Consider the following 17,908-nt stretch of genomic DNA (forward strand, 5'->3'; position numbering starts at 1 on the left):
CCAATGCACAGAAACGCAAACAGTATTGTGAGAGAAAAAAAAACCATTTACAAGAAACTAATTACACTAAACCTGCAAGGTAGCGTACCACAAAATAAATATTTATAATTAATTACTAACACAGCTATTTGTATTTTCAAATAATTTTTATCTTGTTGTATATTTTTCATTTTTTTAGAATTGTATTTTTTAATAGCAAATCGATCATAATTAATGTGAAGTGCAGAATTAATCTTTCAAACCAGCAAAAAAAATCAAAGTTAATGCTACATTAATAATAATACCAAGATACGATAGGAGCATAGTTCCAATTGGGTGTTCCACAACACCTCATCTTTGACATAAAAACTCAAACATCTTCAGTTATATAAAGTTTGTTGTAATAATACTAAATAATATGTAAGAAGTACAGTAAAAGTCTGCAAATGAAAAAAAGAAAGGTATTATTTTTTAGATCATGCTGATGATGATGTAAGGTACTAGGCAGGTAATTAGAAGATGATATCATTTTTACCTGATGCGGTGACAGGTAAATAAATAAATAAATACATACCGCTAATAAATTGCTACGTTTTATTGTAAATATATTAAAACAGGTGTAAGATGTTGTACCATATCGTAATTGTTCAATAAATGCATTTAACTAAAACATATTTATTTAATTTTATTCATTATTAATTTATTATAATTAGTTGTTATTAAATTTATGATTTTATTAGTATATAATAGGGTATTATTCGTTAGTCAAAAATAAATTATGAAATTTGAAAAAAAAGTTAAAATTTATGTAAAAATATACTTAAATATTCTGATTTCGAGTCATAAAAGCACATTTTTCTTTTCAAATATTAAAATTAAAAATCGTAATTTTTAAACTGTATATCACGTGACCTAAAACACGGGAAATCCCTGCTGTGATGTCATATCGGTATGAGTCAGAGACCATCAGTTAGTTCAGTGTAGACAGCTGGGTATAATATATCCATAGATAATAAGTATTTATATTTATTATAATCAGATGTCTATGAATATATCTGTCAAACTTATTTGTGTTATTTCGTGTAATGATACCCATATTACGTTATCAAATTGGATGCTAGCGTTTTTGACAGTTTAAAAAAGGTTTAAAATTTAATTTAAGTTTTTGGCAAGAAAGCGTGTGTATTTTTTCGAAATAAATTTTTGGTGGATTTTTAATAGCAAAATCAACATTTTGAAGTACTTTTTCAAAAATAGTAGAATACCCTAAAATGTTCATCTATGAAGTTATGAACAGTAGTGTAAGCGCGTTCTAAACAAATTAGTTGTTTATACGGCCTTAGATCCTAAACTATTGAAATAAACAATAGGGAATATCCATGAAATTTAAGTTTGGTTTATTATATATTATTTTAGTAATTAATATCTGTTTAATTACTTAAAATTAATTAATAAAAGTACAAATTCAGTGAGGGCATTTAAAAATTTCTAAAACGGACATTCAAATTTTTATACGGACGTGACATCATTTTTTCTGAAATTACTGTTCTCTGCGCATATGAAAATTATTTTTCTACAGGTAAAAAGCTAAAAATTGCCACCCAAACTTCTCAGTAGGTAAATCTTCTGAAATTTTATCAATTTTAATGAGACTTATATCTAATATCTAATAGATTTTGACAGAAATTTATTCAATCTTACCTCGGAGCAATATGGTAAATGTAAAATATTGTGTAATATTCTTTTACTAATTTCATCAATATTTGAAACAGCTACAATGATCATTATTAAACGTATCATATGAAACCCAACTGTATACCATACAATAATTTTTTCTGTAAACGATCTAGAAAATTAAATTAAAAGAAACAAATTAATTAATTAATGTTCTAGCTAACTTCAATTTTTTGTTTGGTTTTGGGACACAAATAAAAAAAAATATATCTTCAATTTTGTAAAGTAAGAATACAATTCTTCGATATCTGGAGTAATTATCAAAATATCGAAAATTTTGTTTTACTATTTAGCCTTCGGTATTTACAAAAATCAAGGCAGATATCGAAAATTTTTATTCTAATTTTTCGTCTACATTCATGAAGTTATAAAAAAAATTCATCAACAACAAGTTGAAAATAAGATTAAGTTTAAACTTTTATTTCTTGATAAATAAAACTTACTTTGATATGAAGAGTAATTGTCCTAAAATCGAATACATATGAAATGTCAATGATATACCAATCATATTCGATAAAGTTTTATTGATTTGATGTGTTATATCAATAATTTTTATATAAGTTATATGAATGTTTGTCCAAAATCTCTCATATTTTGTGGACTGAAAAATCATTAGAGAACAAAAATCAAAAACTCATTTTCAATTTCATTAAATTATTTTAAAATTTAATTACTTTAATTGATGGTGTATGTAAATTAATTTTCCTTTCTAATAATGTTAAATGATCTGATATAACAATACCCATAATAATTATAAAAAGATCAGCAAAAACCATGGCTATATTACTGCAAATATCCACAAACTAACAAAAAGAAAAAAATTAATCTGTGAAATATTTGACCCTAAATTGTACTCTAAAATATTTTTTAGCAACTTAACATAAAATAACATTTGATTACTCGCCTTTTGACTTTAGACCATTTTGATTGGATGAAAGATATTCGAAAATATCTCGGAAACTACGCATCAAATCAAAATTTGGTAAAGGAACTTTTTCGTTTGTCTTGATGAGCTTAAGCTCGTAGTTGAGTTTTCTAGGGTGGTTGTGTGGTTGTGTTCTTTGATAGAGCTTTCTGAGGAGGTTCAGGAAGGTTTCTGGCCCAAAGAAAAACTAAATCGAGGCTTTATCTGACTTGATTTATTAAAAACTTAATTGTTAAAGATTATTGTAATAAAATTGTCACACGGATGTATGTGGCATGCTCACGCGCCGGGAAATCGTCTAACTCATTCGTCTAAGCACCAGAGGCTAAAATCAACAATATTGTGTATCAAAAAGCTCTCCAATAAACTGAATATACAACCAAAAGCTATTTTACTTTATGTGGTATTGCAACAACGCATCGTCGGATGGATATGGGTATGGGTATGGGTATGGAGGTTAGCGGGCCATGCTCAAACATCGGGCCTCGAAGCAATGGTTCAGAGCACCTAGCCAAATAGACCCTTGTACTCTATCCCCGCTACACTTTTCAGTGGCTATTATAACCAGCTGATGTACTAAAACCCAGCATTTGCCTAGCGCTGAATTTCCTAATTTCTTCTGGTTCGACTATGGCCGGACCAAACTATTTCCTTCGCTGCTGTATGAGTGCCGGGCAGTAACAGAGAAAGTGGATCGATGTTTCTTCTGAATTTTCTCCGCATCTGTCACACACAGAAGATTGTCTTTTTCCAATCTGATGTTGGAACTTGTTCAGGTTATCATGCCCTGTGAGTAACTCTACGATGACTCTAATATCAGCTCTGTTTAGTTTCAAGATCTCCTCGGCTCTGTTACCGAGCGAGTTTCCTTCACCCAACAGGCTTTTGGCGATTCGACCTCCCTCGTAGCTGGTCCATGCCTTTAATTGTTGGTTTTTCAGATTAGCTAGTTAAAAATAAATATTCACCTGAACAAGTGTGCTATTCCAAATTGAAAATGGTATTAAATTATAAACGAAATTATAATAATGCGTTATAAATTCTTCATATGTAACACTTTTCCATTCAAAATACCAACTAATTTTATACATTGCATGTTCAACTGAAAAAGAAGAAACCTTTTTTATTGAACCTAGCTTTAAAACCAAAGCTGGGCCTTGAACTTTGAAATAATATTATTTTAAGCTTGGGTATCAGATATTGAACCAAGTGTGCCATCGAAGGAAGTAAAAAGAAAAAATTAAAACGAACTTGGTTCGACTTCTTTTACAAGCTTTCCAGGAGCGGGCATTATAGCCACAAGACCATGTCCTCCTTGAAATTATTATAAAATATATCAAGATAATAAATTGTAAAAAAACAGTATCAGTTGGATAATTTTTTTGGCTAGCCCTTGTTTCAAGGAACATAGTTTCAAGAACAAAATTTTTTTTCCTATTTTTAACCCGTCAGCACTCGCGTTATGAGCAAATATAAAAAAAATATTAACTTTGGAAATTGGCCAATAAAAATTATTAAGTTTTTTAAAAAGAAAAAACTTTCTCCGTTCAAATTTCCGATATCCGATACTTTTTCTTGTTATTAAAAACCTTGTGTATACCAAATGTACTAATAGTAAGGAAACCAGTAATCCAATATATTTTAATATGAATATTTTCTGCAATTAGCTTATATTTCCAAAACGATCGTTCAATATTGGTTATTGTTTCGATAATTAATTCCCAATTCATTGCTAATTTTATGAATAATACCATATTTATCCACCCGAGTGTAAAAAATAAGACAAGATCTGAAAAAATAAATTTTTATTATTAGGCTAACGTCACACAAACGTCGATTTTAACACAAGTTTATTTATTTATGTTGTATACATGGATTCTTAAGGTAGTGCGAGCACCAAGGCTACTTACTTTTAATAAACAAACCTTCCTCTTAATAAAAGAAAATCCTTACCTAATTGCACTAATAAAAACAGTAAACGTAAATTGAATGACACGGTAAATCGAGAGCAAAAACAATAATAACATGCATTCGTAAGGACAGGTAGATTACAAAATAGACGGGGGCGAGGTTAAGGTAACTCAAGTGACCTGTTTGTGATGGAATGGTTATCTAACTACACCAAATTGATTTTTCTGATTTTTGTCCGAAAATTTGATATAAATATTCCACTGTGTTCCGATAGAAATATCTTAAAAACTATTAAAAACACATACTTAATGCCCCAATTGTTTCATTCACAATTGTAGTCGATAAAATTGGTGCAATACTTAACATCATACTAAATAAAATTATAATAATATTATAAAGAAATTTCCACGATTTCCATTCAAATTTTAATGAATCCAATGAAAATGGAAATATTGAAAATATTTGTGTAATTCTTATAATTATTCGTGTAATTTGTTGAAAAGAATATTTTGCTGGTTTTTGTGTTTTCGTAAACATATTTATTAAATGATAATATTTTTGTTATCGATATCGTTAAGAATTCGATGTACGTAATCTATGGAAAAGAATTAGATTTTCTAGATTGATAAATAAATATTAATGATTGATAATGTTATATTAACTGTTATCAATCATTAGATATTCGTTGTGTGCGTAGTCATGGTAGGGACAATAAAATCGATGCCAGCGCTTCTAGTGGAAAATTTTGGCGTTAAAGAAGGCTGTTATGACTAATTTGCAATTCTTTACATGTTAATGTTATAGAAAATATCAAATTATTGAAAAACACTAATTAATTAAACTTAATGCATTAAAAATTGTGAAAATAAGAAATCAAATTGCACAAATATTATTTTTCAAATATAAATTATCATAATTATTTATTTAAATTTGTGAGACAATACTATTAAATGTTCAATGTAAGTCATAAATGCAATCCATACAATTATATATGCATCCATACAATTCTATAATTAAAGTAGTGTATCGTTACCATGGAAACGCCTCCAATAAAACTCACGCACGGTGCGAGTACTATAATTTTATAGAATCTAAATAATTTTTTTATAAACTTAATTAATATATCTTTATAATTTATATTTCATGTGTTATTCTGAAGTATGAGCTATATTGCTGTACAGTTTCAGTAAAAACTATTAGCTAGTTTTAACGTGAAAGCGTAACAAACAAACAAACAAAAAAACAAGCAAACAAACATGCTTACTTTCGCATTTATAATATATAGAGATATATATATTATTTTCTCACAAATTTAAAAATAAATTCAAGGATATTTACATAAAAAGATGATATTACAAATATATTTTGGTCTGATTCCATAATTTTTTGTTTGTTGATTAATCAAATAATTTACAGATGAAATCATCACGTAATTAATTGCTTATAACACATCTTTAATCCATTTTTGCTACGGGCTAAATTACTTTATTATAAATAAATAACCTTGCATCGTTTTCTGTATATATTTCAGAGAATCGTGAGAAAGTATTTTAAAAATTATTAGCCCAATCATATCATCTCTCCTTAAGCAATTGCTAATAATAACACGGAAATTATAAAAATTCGTTTCTTATCTTAATTTATAAAAATTCGTAGCGCAAGAGGTGCGTTAGTTAAGCGAATTCCCTCAGGGATTGACAAAAAAACACAATTTTTTCTTAAAATAAAAAATTACATATTAATTTTTTCAATAATTTTTTTTTCGAAAATTAATCACAAGAGTACTTTTTGGCTTAAAACTGATCAAAAAATATGAAAATATTTTTTATTTAGAAAAAATTCAAAATTCAAAAGCAATAGCTCCAGTTCTTGATGTGTGATAAAAAAAGTTTGTGATTTTGTGGAACAATTCTAGGAATTTTTATAAAGGAATTAACTAAACATCATTGTAACGAAATATAATTTTTATTTAGATAATACGACAGATACAGTCAGAACCCTGAAAAAAATTCTGATTCAAATTTCCAATTCATTCTGATTGAATTCCGATTAAATCCAATATAATCATATTCATGAATTGGAATCGATTGGAAATTGGAATGAATCGGAAATTCTTTTCAAATTGAATCCTATTCATTCCAATTGATTGAATTGGAAATTTCCGATTCATAAATCGGACTTTTTATCAGGGAATTCAAATAAAATAGAAAAATATAGTTTCTATAACGTTAAGGAAATAAATTAAAACGGTAATAAAAATCACTTCAGTGGCGGATTCAAAGATTGAATTCGAGGGTGTCTTAATCTAAGATAAAATATATTTTTATCCCAATTTTGTTCCTTTTACTAGAAGTTATATCCAATGCATCCCTAAGATCTGTCACTGCATCATTTTATTTAGTTCCCAAATCACTTCACCTTTTTGATCTCTTAATAAGATGATTTAAATTGGATGAAAATAAGAAAATATGTAATGATATTCGCAAAGACCTAAAAAAAATGTAAATAATAACATTAATATGTACTTTTTTTATTGGTTTTAAGGTTCCATCCCTCTTTTTTTTAAAGTGGTTCAGCTGTTTGAGCTAGTTCGGTGAATGTTCATTATTTTGCGGTAAATGATAGTTCAAAGTCCCTTTACAATAAATACAGTTTTGGGGACAAAACTTTGAATTATTTCATTTTAAAATTGTGATTTTTAACATAGTATTTTATGTAAGAGCTCGCAAAAATGTTAATTGTACAAAAATTAATCGGTGATTGAGCTTCAAAAAAGTTTTCATCATGAAGAAAATTTATCACAGATTCTATTTATGCTAAAAAAAACACTACCATACGGTGTTTCAAAAAAAAAAAAAAAAAAAAAAAAAAAAACATGTAAAAACTTTGGTTTTTGACGCTTTTGCAATATTTTTAGAGCATTTTTTTACATTTACGTCATACAAATTGCCTAGTTTACGATGTTTTTAGATCATTGTCTCACATTTACGTCACACAAAGCGCCTATTTGACTAGTCGTACGTGACAGTCGAACCACTTTCAGACAATAGATGCAAAAAATTTTTCTCACTAAAAATTAACTCCCAAGTAAAAAGAGGGAGTCGACGATCTTCTCGAAAAACTAAACTTACCACAATTAATTTATCACGTTTAACATAAAATAATTTAAAAGCAGTCAGTCCAACTGGATCCACACAAATTTGTTGAATAAATCGTTGTAGCTGCGTTAAAACAAAAAAATGTAAATTATTTTTTGCTTGATTGATTCAAAAATAAAATGCCTTTTAGTTCATATTGTAATGTTCTTAAATGAAGTTCCTTGTGAATTCTTTGAAAAATTTGCTATACTTTAATGTTTAACTCAAAGGTGGTACATTAATTGATCCGATAAAAATCAAAGCCTAATATTGATTTCAAATTAATTTTACAAAAATTCAAGAAATATTTTTAGTTCTGTCTGTAATATCCACCAACCCAATCCAACCCAACCCAAACCAACCCGTAGAAAAATCTTCTTATAGACCGTTATTTCACACTACCCTTAACTATTCTTTTACATATAAACCATAGTTTCCACGGAAACCACCGCAAAAAATTATCTGGGCAATTTTTTAATCATAAAAAGGCAAAAGATTAAGTCCCTCGTTTTATAGAATAACGATCTCAGAACGGAAATACGTAAAACTATCTATACATAATGAAAATTATCGATGAAAGAACTATAATTTATTATTTTCCCAAAAATTATAAAAGATTGCTTCTTGGATTGGCAATTCTTAAAAATGAGGAGCTTAATCTTATGTTTTTTTCTACCTTACAAAATTCTTGTTCCAAAATTACCCACATTTTGAAATTATTTAAATCTCTTAGATTCTTGATTTTTATTTTGAACTAGAAAATTTTAATTACGAAAAACTTACTAGAACGCATTCGGGTAAATGTAACATATACAACAGTGGTCTGCGACTCTCTTCATTCACTTCAGCTAAACTTAAAATCACTAAAATTGTTCGTCCTATTAAAAATGATACCGAAAATAGGGCATAATATTGGTGATACATTGAATATTGCCATCTTAAACAAAAACATTTATATTTTTTAAATAAAGAATAAAGGGCTGTTGAATCTTATATATTTTAAACGAGCAATTCTTGCATATTTATATATATCAACGATCTTGGAAATGGCTCCAACGATTTTCATCTGAAAATGATTATGCAGGGGTTTTTTTGGGGGGAAAAGTCAATCCAGTAAGGTTTCATTTTTAAAAAACGTCATTTTATCCGTCTTTTCATGAAAAATTGAAACATGCACTGCAAAATATAACTCCTCCTGACATCTATTAGGTGTATATCGTAGTTAACGAAATAAAAGACATTAACGCGACATTCAAATTATTATTTGTGTGGAAACATTTTAAACCGTCTTATATTAGTGACAAAATTTGTGCCTTTTTAACTCAAAAAATACCGGTCATTCAGATATTAAGATATTATCACATAAATGGGAAACAATTTATTCATAAAGAGGTTGCCACTTAAATGGAAAAGATAAATTATCCAAAAGTTAACATCTTTTTGGAATAATTTGTTTCTCTCCCATTGAATTGGTAATATCTTTTTAGTAAAATGTCTCCTATTAAAGTAGTTACAGTACAGTGTAGTTGAAACAGTCCTGTTCCTGTAACTACATAACGCCTAAAAATCTATGGGCTCTTTTGTTATAAAACTTATATACAACGTGTTCTGTTATTAACTGCAGAAACGTAACTTTCCAAAATAAGCTCATCAAGAACAACAAAAAAACTCTTTTCCAAATTTGGATCTGAGCCCTAATTTGGGAGACAGGTATGAGAAAAATTAATAAATTTGTTTATTTATTGACTATAATTCGATAATCAGTAGCCAATGATAATCAGAAGATATTAGTAAAATTCATTTAATAATATTTAACTGAGGTAGGGATTTTTAAAAATTATAACATGATTTAATTGGATTAAATTATTTTGCAAAAACATTAAATTATTGTACGTAAACAAACAGCCTATGTGACAATGGGTGTGTTATAATTTTTAAAAATCCTTATTTGGAAAAGAGTTTTTTTGTTGTTCTTGATGAGCTTATTTTGGAAAGTTAGGTTTTTGCAGTTAATAACAGAACACGTTTGCATAATCTTTCCATTCTTGTCAAATCTCAATTTTCTATTCGATAAAAAAAAAAAGCATTCTTACTCAAATATTGCAAACAATTGGCTACATATGCTATAAATATCATTCGCAATGGCAATAAAAATAATTTTGGATAAAATTTCATCCAATTTTTTACATAAAATTGTTACTTTTGTGTAATCTTCTTGTACGTCACCCCAAAATGATTCGTAGACAATTTTCTAAACAAAAATAATATTTAAAATTAAAATTTTGGATTAATTTTCGAAAATTTTTTTTAAGTTTTGATAAAATTATTCTTTAATTATACCGATTCGGCAGATGGTGTTGAAAGTTTTACACGATCGGTAATTAATTTAAACTGTTCCGCTAAAGCTGTACTGATTATAATTAGAAAAATATCAGCAAAAGTCCATGCAAAAGTACATAATACATTAGTTAACTGAAAATGAGGAAAACCATTGATTAAAACGTAAATTAGTTTTAAGTCAGAACTAAACAGAATGTTTCAAAACTTGATGTCAAAGTTTCATGGCCGATCATATTTACCATTAAATATAGGCCTCTGACACGAGTATGAGTAAAATATCGAAAATATATAAAATATTGTGATTCGACTTGCTCATAAAATCCACAACGGCTTCCTCCACAATTAATATGGACAATTAGTTGATAATAGGCATGTTCAACTGTAACAAAAAAAAACGCTTTTGGTTATGTTATAGAGTGTGTCGCATTTAAGATGAAGACATCCACACATAATTTCGTTATTTGAAGGATTATCAAACGATGTATTAGCCATAGGTCAGACTATACATAGGCCAGATTCTGTGAGAGTACTGTAAATAAAAAGGGCTTACTTACTTATCGCTATCGTTACCAAAATATATGTTGTTCTACGAATTTTTGATTGCATTTTTGGTCGAGGCCGATATCTTTGTAACAAATCATCCACAGTTGTCCATTCTTTCATTATTTCTGGCCATTTTAATGTGATGTACAAACACCAACACATTATGTAAACTGTACATGAAAAAAATTCAACGGTCCCTATAAAACAAGTGAAAACATACAATTGACTGAACTAATTAATGAAATACCCTGTATAGAAAGTATTGTCAGTGCTTGTATTATCAATACATAGTATAAAATAAAGATGCTTCTCGCTGCCTGTCCTTATATGTCCCTATATATGCTTAGATCTTTAAAACTACGCAACGGATTTTGATGCTGTTTTTATGTATAATACATGCATAAATATAGTAGAGAAATACTTAAAATTTAAGAGGTTAAACGAAATTGTGAACAAAAGAAGGGTAAGTGATAGCATATGCCCAAATATATCAATTTTTGGAATCAGAAAATTGAAGAAAACAAAAAATGATCATAATTTTTTTTTTACGTACCAATTTTTCTTAAATTAAATTCCACAATTAATGTATGAAAATGTATACTTGTATGAAAAATTCCACCGAAAATACCAAATAAACAATAAAAAACTTTTATTGATAACCATTGAAATTTTAATTCCGAATATGATTTCATATAATTTGAAATTGGAAATAATGAGAATATTTGTGCAACAAATATTATTGGTTTCATCGTTTCATGAAATGTTTCTCTTCCCAATTGTGTACATTTTTTTGGTAATATTATTTTATTTCGTACAAATTGCTTCATTTTTAACTTTAACTCTTTATTATATTTCCATCGAAATATATTTTATCGAATATCGAAAAATATTATTGTTTTTTTAAATAAAAAAAGAAATAAATAAAGTTGTAAGAATAAAAAAATTAACTTAATAATATTAATAATAATAATATAATGTTAGTCATTATCGTATTTTCTACATTAAATTCATTGTTATTCTATTAGAATTCTATTCGGAAAAGTGTGTGGAAATCTATACTCTACGTGATTAGTAAGATTAGTAATACTCCAATAAAAGAGGCTAAAAACTCTAAATTCTTTCTTATAGCATCGATTAAGCTTTGTTCACTCTCTAGATCAAAAGTTATATGATACCTAGGAGTGTTTTTTCCCAAGGCGTGGTAACGATCCCTTCTAAGGAGTGGGTAAAGTATATGTTGCAAATGCGTCAACGGGAATCGATAAAGCGATGAAACTTAAGCAAAAAGTGTCATTTAAGTATATTTCGAAACGTCGCAATACTTTCCAAGTTATTGGCGATTGAAAATCAGTTTATTTAACGTGAACTAACTGAAAAATTGACTATCTCGGAGAGCAGATAAATACCGAAGGAAAAACTAGCACAGCGATAAAAGAAAAATTCCAGAGAGGCAATCGAGCATATTTTGCAAATGTGAAGCTCTTGAAAAGCAAGCTGATTGCAAGAAGGACAAAGTTGAAAATATACAAGACTTTGGTTCGACCAGTAATAATCTATGGGAGTGAAAACTGGACACTCACGGTAGAAGATCAGGAGAAGATAAGAAGGTTCGAACGGAAAATAATCCGAAGAATCTATGGGGCGGTACAAATCAATGAGACAGAATGGCGTACTCGGAACAACAGGGAGATATTAGAAATCCTGAACAGTGAAGATATTGTTAAGTTCATCAAATCCCAAAGACTCCGTTGGTTTGGGCACGTCCAGAGAATGGAAGACGCCAGGATGCCGAAGAAGATACTTAACGCCAAGATCTATGCTACCAGGACGAGAGGAAGACCAAGGCTCAGATGGATGGACCAGGTGCTGGATGATTTGAGGACAATATTGTCCTCAAAATCCAGTATATGCGAGTCACTGGATGGGCAACCAAGACCCAGGACCGCAACGTCTGGAGGTGCATTGTGGAGGAGGCCAAGGCCCACGAAGGGCTGCAGCGCCTATTGTTGTTGTAACTGAAAAATTTGACGTTTTTAGATAAAAGTGTATTGTATACTTTTTAAAGTACTATAAAAACCTTGAAAATGAAAAAAATTTTAAATTATTTGCACGAAAATTATCTTTTTTTTTGTTTTTTTTTCAACACAAAACCTGATTAATTTACCACGTGAACTAAAATTTATGCTTACCACTTTACATATTAAATTTTTTAAGCACTGGATAACATGCAGTTCTAACGGTTTCGGATATATATTTCTCGAAATATTGCAATTTAAAAGAAAAAAAAAATTTCGAAAAAAAACGAAAAGATGTCTTTCGAAAAAAAATTTTAGGGGGAAAAAAATTAAGCCCTTTTTTCTGCAAAATATTTTACCTTTCAAACTTGTTTTTGTATAACTTTATTCTTTTTCGAGTTATTTAACGATAAAGACATTTTTTTGTATTTAAATTGCATGTATTTCAAAAACTGTATGTCCAAAACGGTTTGAACTTTACGAGCATGTTGTCAGTACCTTAATAAAGTAAATTGTAAAGTGGCAAGCATTTATTTTAGTTCCCGTGGTAAATTCATCAGTTTTTGTGCTGAATAAAACAGGAAAAAAAAAATGTACGAGAAACTTTGTTTTCATTATAACGAAAAATTCAAAGAACTTGAAACTTTTTTATAATACTTTCAAAAAACGTCCAATTTTTCAGTTATTTAGTCTTTTTAAAAGTATTTTTTATTGTAAAATGTATATATGTATGTAATTTTTTTCTAATGATCCTTGCTAAATTCATACAAGTACCCACCTAAGTATTGGATTCGAACAATAACATTCTAATATATCCACTATCCATAGCTAAACAGACATAAACAGATAGCGATACATCATAAATGTTTTTTTAAAGTAAAAGTAGTAAATATTATTCACCTATTTATTATTATTTACATTCAAATCAGAGTAGTAATAAATCAATATATTTATTACTATAGAGTGGCAAAAAAAATATATACATACATTTTACATTATAAATCTTAAATACGATTACTCTAGCAAGTTTTTTTCTGAATATTAAGAAAAATGGCAGATTTTTTATTATATAAAAATAGAAGAAAATGACTTTATCGGCTACAGAATGCGATTAGAAATATTTTATTTTTTGTACCGATTTTTAGAAACTTTGCTATAAAATGTTCTCATAAAATGTCCTGGGGTGGGACACACTTAGACCATAGGGTCCGTTGTGATACCGTAAATGGGTTGGCCCATCCCCGGCCACTACTCCATGAACCCTTTGTAGCTGCTTAAGAACAGCAGGAGGACTTTGACGTCGACTGACTTTTGGTCGGAGAGGTGGTCAAAGAGTGGCTGGCTCAAGTAAGTCCATCTCCTCATGACAAGAGCTGGGCAGTGACAGAGAAGATAAGACATTGTCTCCTCCTCGTCACCGCTGTGACAGCTCCTGCAGTAGTCGTGATACACTACAGGCCTAAGCGTTCAGCATGCTTGCCGCCCAGCCAGTGTCCTGTAATAGCCGCAACAACTTTGCGAACAAGGGGCCCTTAGAATTGATATGAGAACTTCGGAACGCCTGCGATTGCACTCAGACGATATCTGTCTTGTAGTACCACAAGTACGTTCTTCCCTCCATCTAAGATTGGCCTTTTTCAGTATATCCTCTTTCAGGAGTAACTTGCAGTTCGTAAATGAAACTCTCGGGTATTTATTGATACTTGTGTCCGGCAGTATTTTACCATTTCTGGCAAGCTCGTCGGTTTCACAATTTCCTGGAATATTCCTGTGTCCCGGTACCCATACCAGGTCTACATTCATTTGTTCCGCTAGCTCATTTAAGGTACGGCAGTCCTGTGCTACCTTTGACTTTGTATATATTATATGACTGTGATTTCAAGAAAGAAAAAATGATTTAAAAAAAATTAAACAATTTATATACAGTTAAAATAATTTATTAAACAACATTTATAAAATGTTATAAACATTATCATTAAATTTAATTATTATCATTAAATCCGGACATACAATTATTAATAATTCTAGACAGTTTCGGTAGTGGCTAATTAAAGAATAGTCATTACCGACTGACATTTTCAAAAAGGTTTGTTTCCATAATGTCCCACAAGTTACAAGTGCACTGGTTGAAAGTGAACTAGTTGGTTTTATATTTGTGGGTAGACACTTTAAAAAAAAAGCTATTGAGATATTCAGGCTTCCGTAGGAAGATCCTTTTTTTTTAAATACAGGAATAGAATTAATCTAAAAAATAGATTCTGAATTAGAACATTAATCACAATACTTAAGTAATTTTATACCCTTCTTGAATTGAACAATAAAATTAACTAAAATTAAATACTTTTAATTCGAGAGTACATTGATAAGTTTTTCTAAAACATCATTATTTCGATACGCAATAACACCCAAAGAATGTTTCCATACTTGAATATCTTTAGTCTTTGTATCAAAATTTTCGTTATATTTAAGAATATTCTTATTTTTATTGATTACCATTGATTCAAATTCAATAATATTCCCGCCTAAAGCTTGTAAAATCGCGTGTGGAGCACATGTATCCCAATTGAAAATCGTATCGAGACTTATAACATATGCATCAACTAATCCACAGACAACTGTTAAGATTTTATAACCAGCTCCGGCAGTTTTTAAAAGATTAAAACCATTTTCACGTAATTTTTCTTGAACATTTTCTTTTTCAATACGACTTAAAACAATATTATTTGTTAAATCGGTGACAATTTCTTCAGATGTTAAAACTTGTCCATTTGTTTGAATTCCCCAAAAACACTTACCCTGCCATCTATACAGAAAATAATTAACTACATTAAAAAACAGCACTCTTGATACAAAGCAGTACTGTAAAATATGAAGTGGCATTTGTATCATTATTAACTGTTATAAAATACGCAAGCCTGAATGTGTCAATAGCTTTTTTTTTAAAAATGTCTACCCACAAATATAAAAGCAACTAGTTCACTTTCAACAATTGCACTTGTGACTTGTGGGACATTATGGAAACAAACCTTTTTGAAAATGTCAGTCGGTAATAACTATTCTTTAATTAGCCACTACCAAAACTGTCTAGAATTATTAATAATTGTATGTCCGGATTTAATGATAATAATTAAATTTAATGATAATGTTTATAATTTGTTTTACGTAGTTAGTTAAAGATTTTTATTAATATTATTTAAAAAAATATAATGCTTTAATTAGCCTTTTTCCTCAGAAGATCCGGTAGATGGCAGAACTAGGGTAGGTAAAAATATTTTGATTTCCTATATTTTTATTTCCTGCCACCTATCGAATCTTCTGAGGAAAAAGGCTAATTAAAGCATTAAATTTTTTTAAATAATATTAATAAAAATTTTTAACTAATTACGTAAGACAAATTATAAACATTATCATTAAATTTAATTATTATCACTAAATCTGGACATACAATTTTTAATAATTCCAGACAGTTTCGGTAGTGGTTAATTAAAGAATAGTCATTACCGACTGACATTTTCAAAAAGGTTTGTTTCTATAATGTCCCACAAGTCACAAGTGCACTTGTTGGAAGTGAACTAGTTAGTTGGTTTTATATTTGTGGGTAGACACTTTAAAAAAAAAACCATTGAGACATTCAGGCTTCCGTAAAAATCTGTTAATTTTAACACAAACGGTGCCTCATATGACAGTATATTAATTTGACATTTAACAAAAACTAACCTGTTATTTTCAAAATTATAAAATGGTTGATTTATTACCCCAGCAATGGGTAAACCAGTAATTTTATTAAAACAACCAATTAAAACTGTTACACATTGTAAACCTTTTCTATGGATTTCAGTATGTGAACTTGATGAAATATACCCATTAATATATTCCGATGTCGAATCTATAAATTCAAAAAATATTTAATATTACATGATTATTAATAGCCTAGGTACTCGAATGTTACCGATAGGGTCAATCCAAATTCCAACGTTGTCTAAATTTAATTCAATATCATCTGGGATATCAAGTTTATTTGAGTTGATTGACTCAAAACAAACATTTTTGTATACTTCATTTGTTAAAAGTTCTGCTGCACGGGTGTGTCCATCTAAAACCGTCGACAACAGGTCAACAGTTTCCTGGTGATCGTCTTTCACTTCCACTGTAATTGTTTTATTTAAAGTATTACTGAATGTATTACTTTCTTCCCCACGAATATTTCCACATAAACTGGGAAACTATAACAAAAAAAAAACTCAATAACAAAAAAAATTTAAATGAAAATTATTTCAAACCTCTTTTTCAAGATCATGTCGAACTGTTTCCTGTACTAAAACATCCGCTAACGTTTTAAAATCTTGGAAAAAACGTTTTTCATTTCCTTCGGCACCTTTTTTCTCTTCAATTAATAATTCAAATAATTCTTTTTCTGAACGACAAGCTCGTGCAATATTTGCTGCTTTTTCCGAAACTATAATTAATGATTTTAAAAAATTTGCCATATTATTAATTTAAAAATAAAGAAACCCGAAACCTTATAAAAAATAATTAGTTTAAAATAATATGGAAAGAAATATTTAAGCGTTTATATTTATAGATAAAAATAAATTTCAAATCAATATTTTAAAAACATGTATTTATTTTATTTTAAAAATAAAACTTGCAAAAACCAATCAATAACAAGAAAATATGTGTAAAATGTTTTTAAGTACAACAGTGAGTTGGTTTCACAAATGGTATGTCACGTTTCAGTTTTCATTCGTACATTAACGGAGTGTTTATCAATAATTTATTACCAAACTAGTTATATAATGTATGTTATATTTATAGACTTGTAACATGTCCTCGGTAGTATAGTGGTAAGTATCCCCGCCTGTCACGCGGGAGACCGGGGTTCGATTCCCCGCCGGGGAGAAATAATTTTTTTTAAGGTTCTATTTTTTAAGATAGTACGAGCACTAAGGTGATTTTAGATTTAATTTTGAAATTATTTGTACCTTATTTTCAACTTTGATGATGAATTTTGTTATAAGTTTATGAATGTAGACGAAAAATAATGCCTTGGTTTTCGAGATATCGAAAGCTAAATAATTGAACAAAATTTTCGTTTTTCGATATTTTGAAAATTACTCCAAATATCGAAAAACTGTATTCTTATTTTCGTCTTATATTGTCGAGTTATAACATAATTCACCATCAAAATTGAAAATAAATATTTTTTTTTAAATTTGTGTCCTGACTGCCGTGCTCATACATCCTTAATTAATCGGGCACAACGGGTTGTTATTTGTTTCAGTAATTTATTAACCTTTAAACTTTAATTTAAATAGTTTTTTTTT

General features: G+C 28.9%; 2 protein-coding genes and 1 non-coding gene across 3 annotated transcripts; 1 reads left to right on the forward strand and 2 right to left on the reverse strand.

Annotated features, from left to right (window-relative positions):
- Positions 1-359: 359 nt before the first annotated feature.
- On the reverse strand, positions 360-10,731 carry LOC123306188 (gustatory receptor for sugar taste 64e-like). Its single transcript, XM_044888090.1, has 8 exons — positions 10,581-10,731; positions 10,266-10,405; positions 10,027-10,158; positions 9,780-9,937; positions 8,470-8,623; positions 7,681-7,770; positions 554-643; positions 360-419 (listed from the first exon to the last, which is right to left on the reverse strand). The coding sequence occupies exons 1-8, from the start codon at positions 10,729-10,731 to the stop codon at positions 360-362; spliced, it is 975 nt and encodes a 324-aa protein (XP_044744025.1).
- Positions 10,732-14,588: 3,857 nt separating this feature from the next.
- On the reverse strand, positions 14,589-17,107 carry LOC123305188 (inositol polyphosphate 1-phosphatase). Its single transcript, XM_044886828.1, has 4 exons — positions 16,865-17,107; positions 16,534-16,807; positions 16,302-16,470; positions 14,589-15,387 (listed from the first exon to the last, which is right to left on the reverse strand). Exons 1-4 carry the CDS (start codon positions 17,069-17,071, stop codon positions 14,928-14,930), a joined length of 1,110 nt encoding a protein of 369 aa, XP_044742763.1. The 5' UTR covers positions 17,072-17,107; the 3' UTR covers positions 14,589-14,927.
- A 304-nt stretch (positions 17,108-17,411) lies between these two features.
- Trnad-guc lies at positions 17,412-17,483 on the forward strand. Its single transcript has one exon. It is a non-coding gene; the product is annotated as a tRNA-Asp (tRNA).
- The last annotated feature ends 425 nt before the right edge of the window (positions 17,484-17,908 follow it).

The sequence above is a fragment of the Chrysoperla carnea genome, chromosome 1 (assembly GCF_905475395.1).
Source record: "Chrysoperla carnea chromosome 1, inChrCarn1.1, whole genome shotgun sequence".
Taxonomy (NCBI): Eukaryota; Metazoa; Arthropoda; class Insecta; order Neuroptera; family Chrysopidae; genus Chrysoperla; species Chrysoperla carnea.

What these genes read in the sequence shown, in the direction of transcription:
- LOC123305188 (XM_044886828.1), bottom strand. Translation starts at nt 17,071, where the DNA reads ATGGCAAATTTTTTAAAATCATTAATTATAGTTTCGGAAAAAGCAGCA. An exon ending in AATTTGGATTGACCCTATCG is followed by an intron (nt 16,471 to 16,533) that starts GTAACATTCGAG and finishes TTGAATTTATAG; the next exon opens with ATTCGACATCGGAATATATT. An exon ending in TATAATTTTGAAAATAACAG is followed by an intron (nt 15,388 to 16,301) that starts GTTAGTTTTTGT and finishes TTTTCTGTATAG; the next exon opens with ATGGCAGGGTAAGTGTTTTT.
- LOC123306188 (XM_044888090.1), bottom strand. Translation starts at nt 10,731, where the DNA reads ATGTGTTGGTGTTTGTACATCACATTAAAATGGCCAGAAATAATGAAA. An exon ending in TTTGGTAACGATAGCGATAA is followed by an intron (nt 10,406 to 10,580) that starts GTAAGTAAGCCC and finishes TTTTTGTTACAG; the next exon opens with TTGAACATGCCTATTATCAA. An exon ending in AACGTAGCAATTTATTAGCG is followed by an intron (nt 420 to 553) that starts GTATGTATTTAT and finishes TTTCATTTGCAG; the next exon opens with ACTTTTACTGTACTTCTTAC.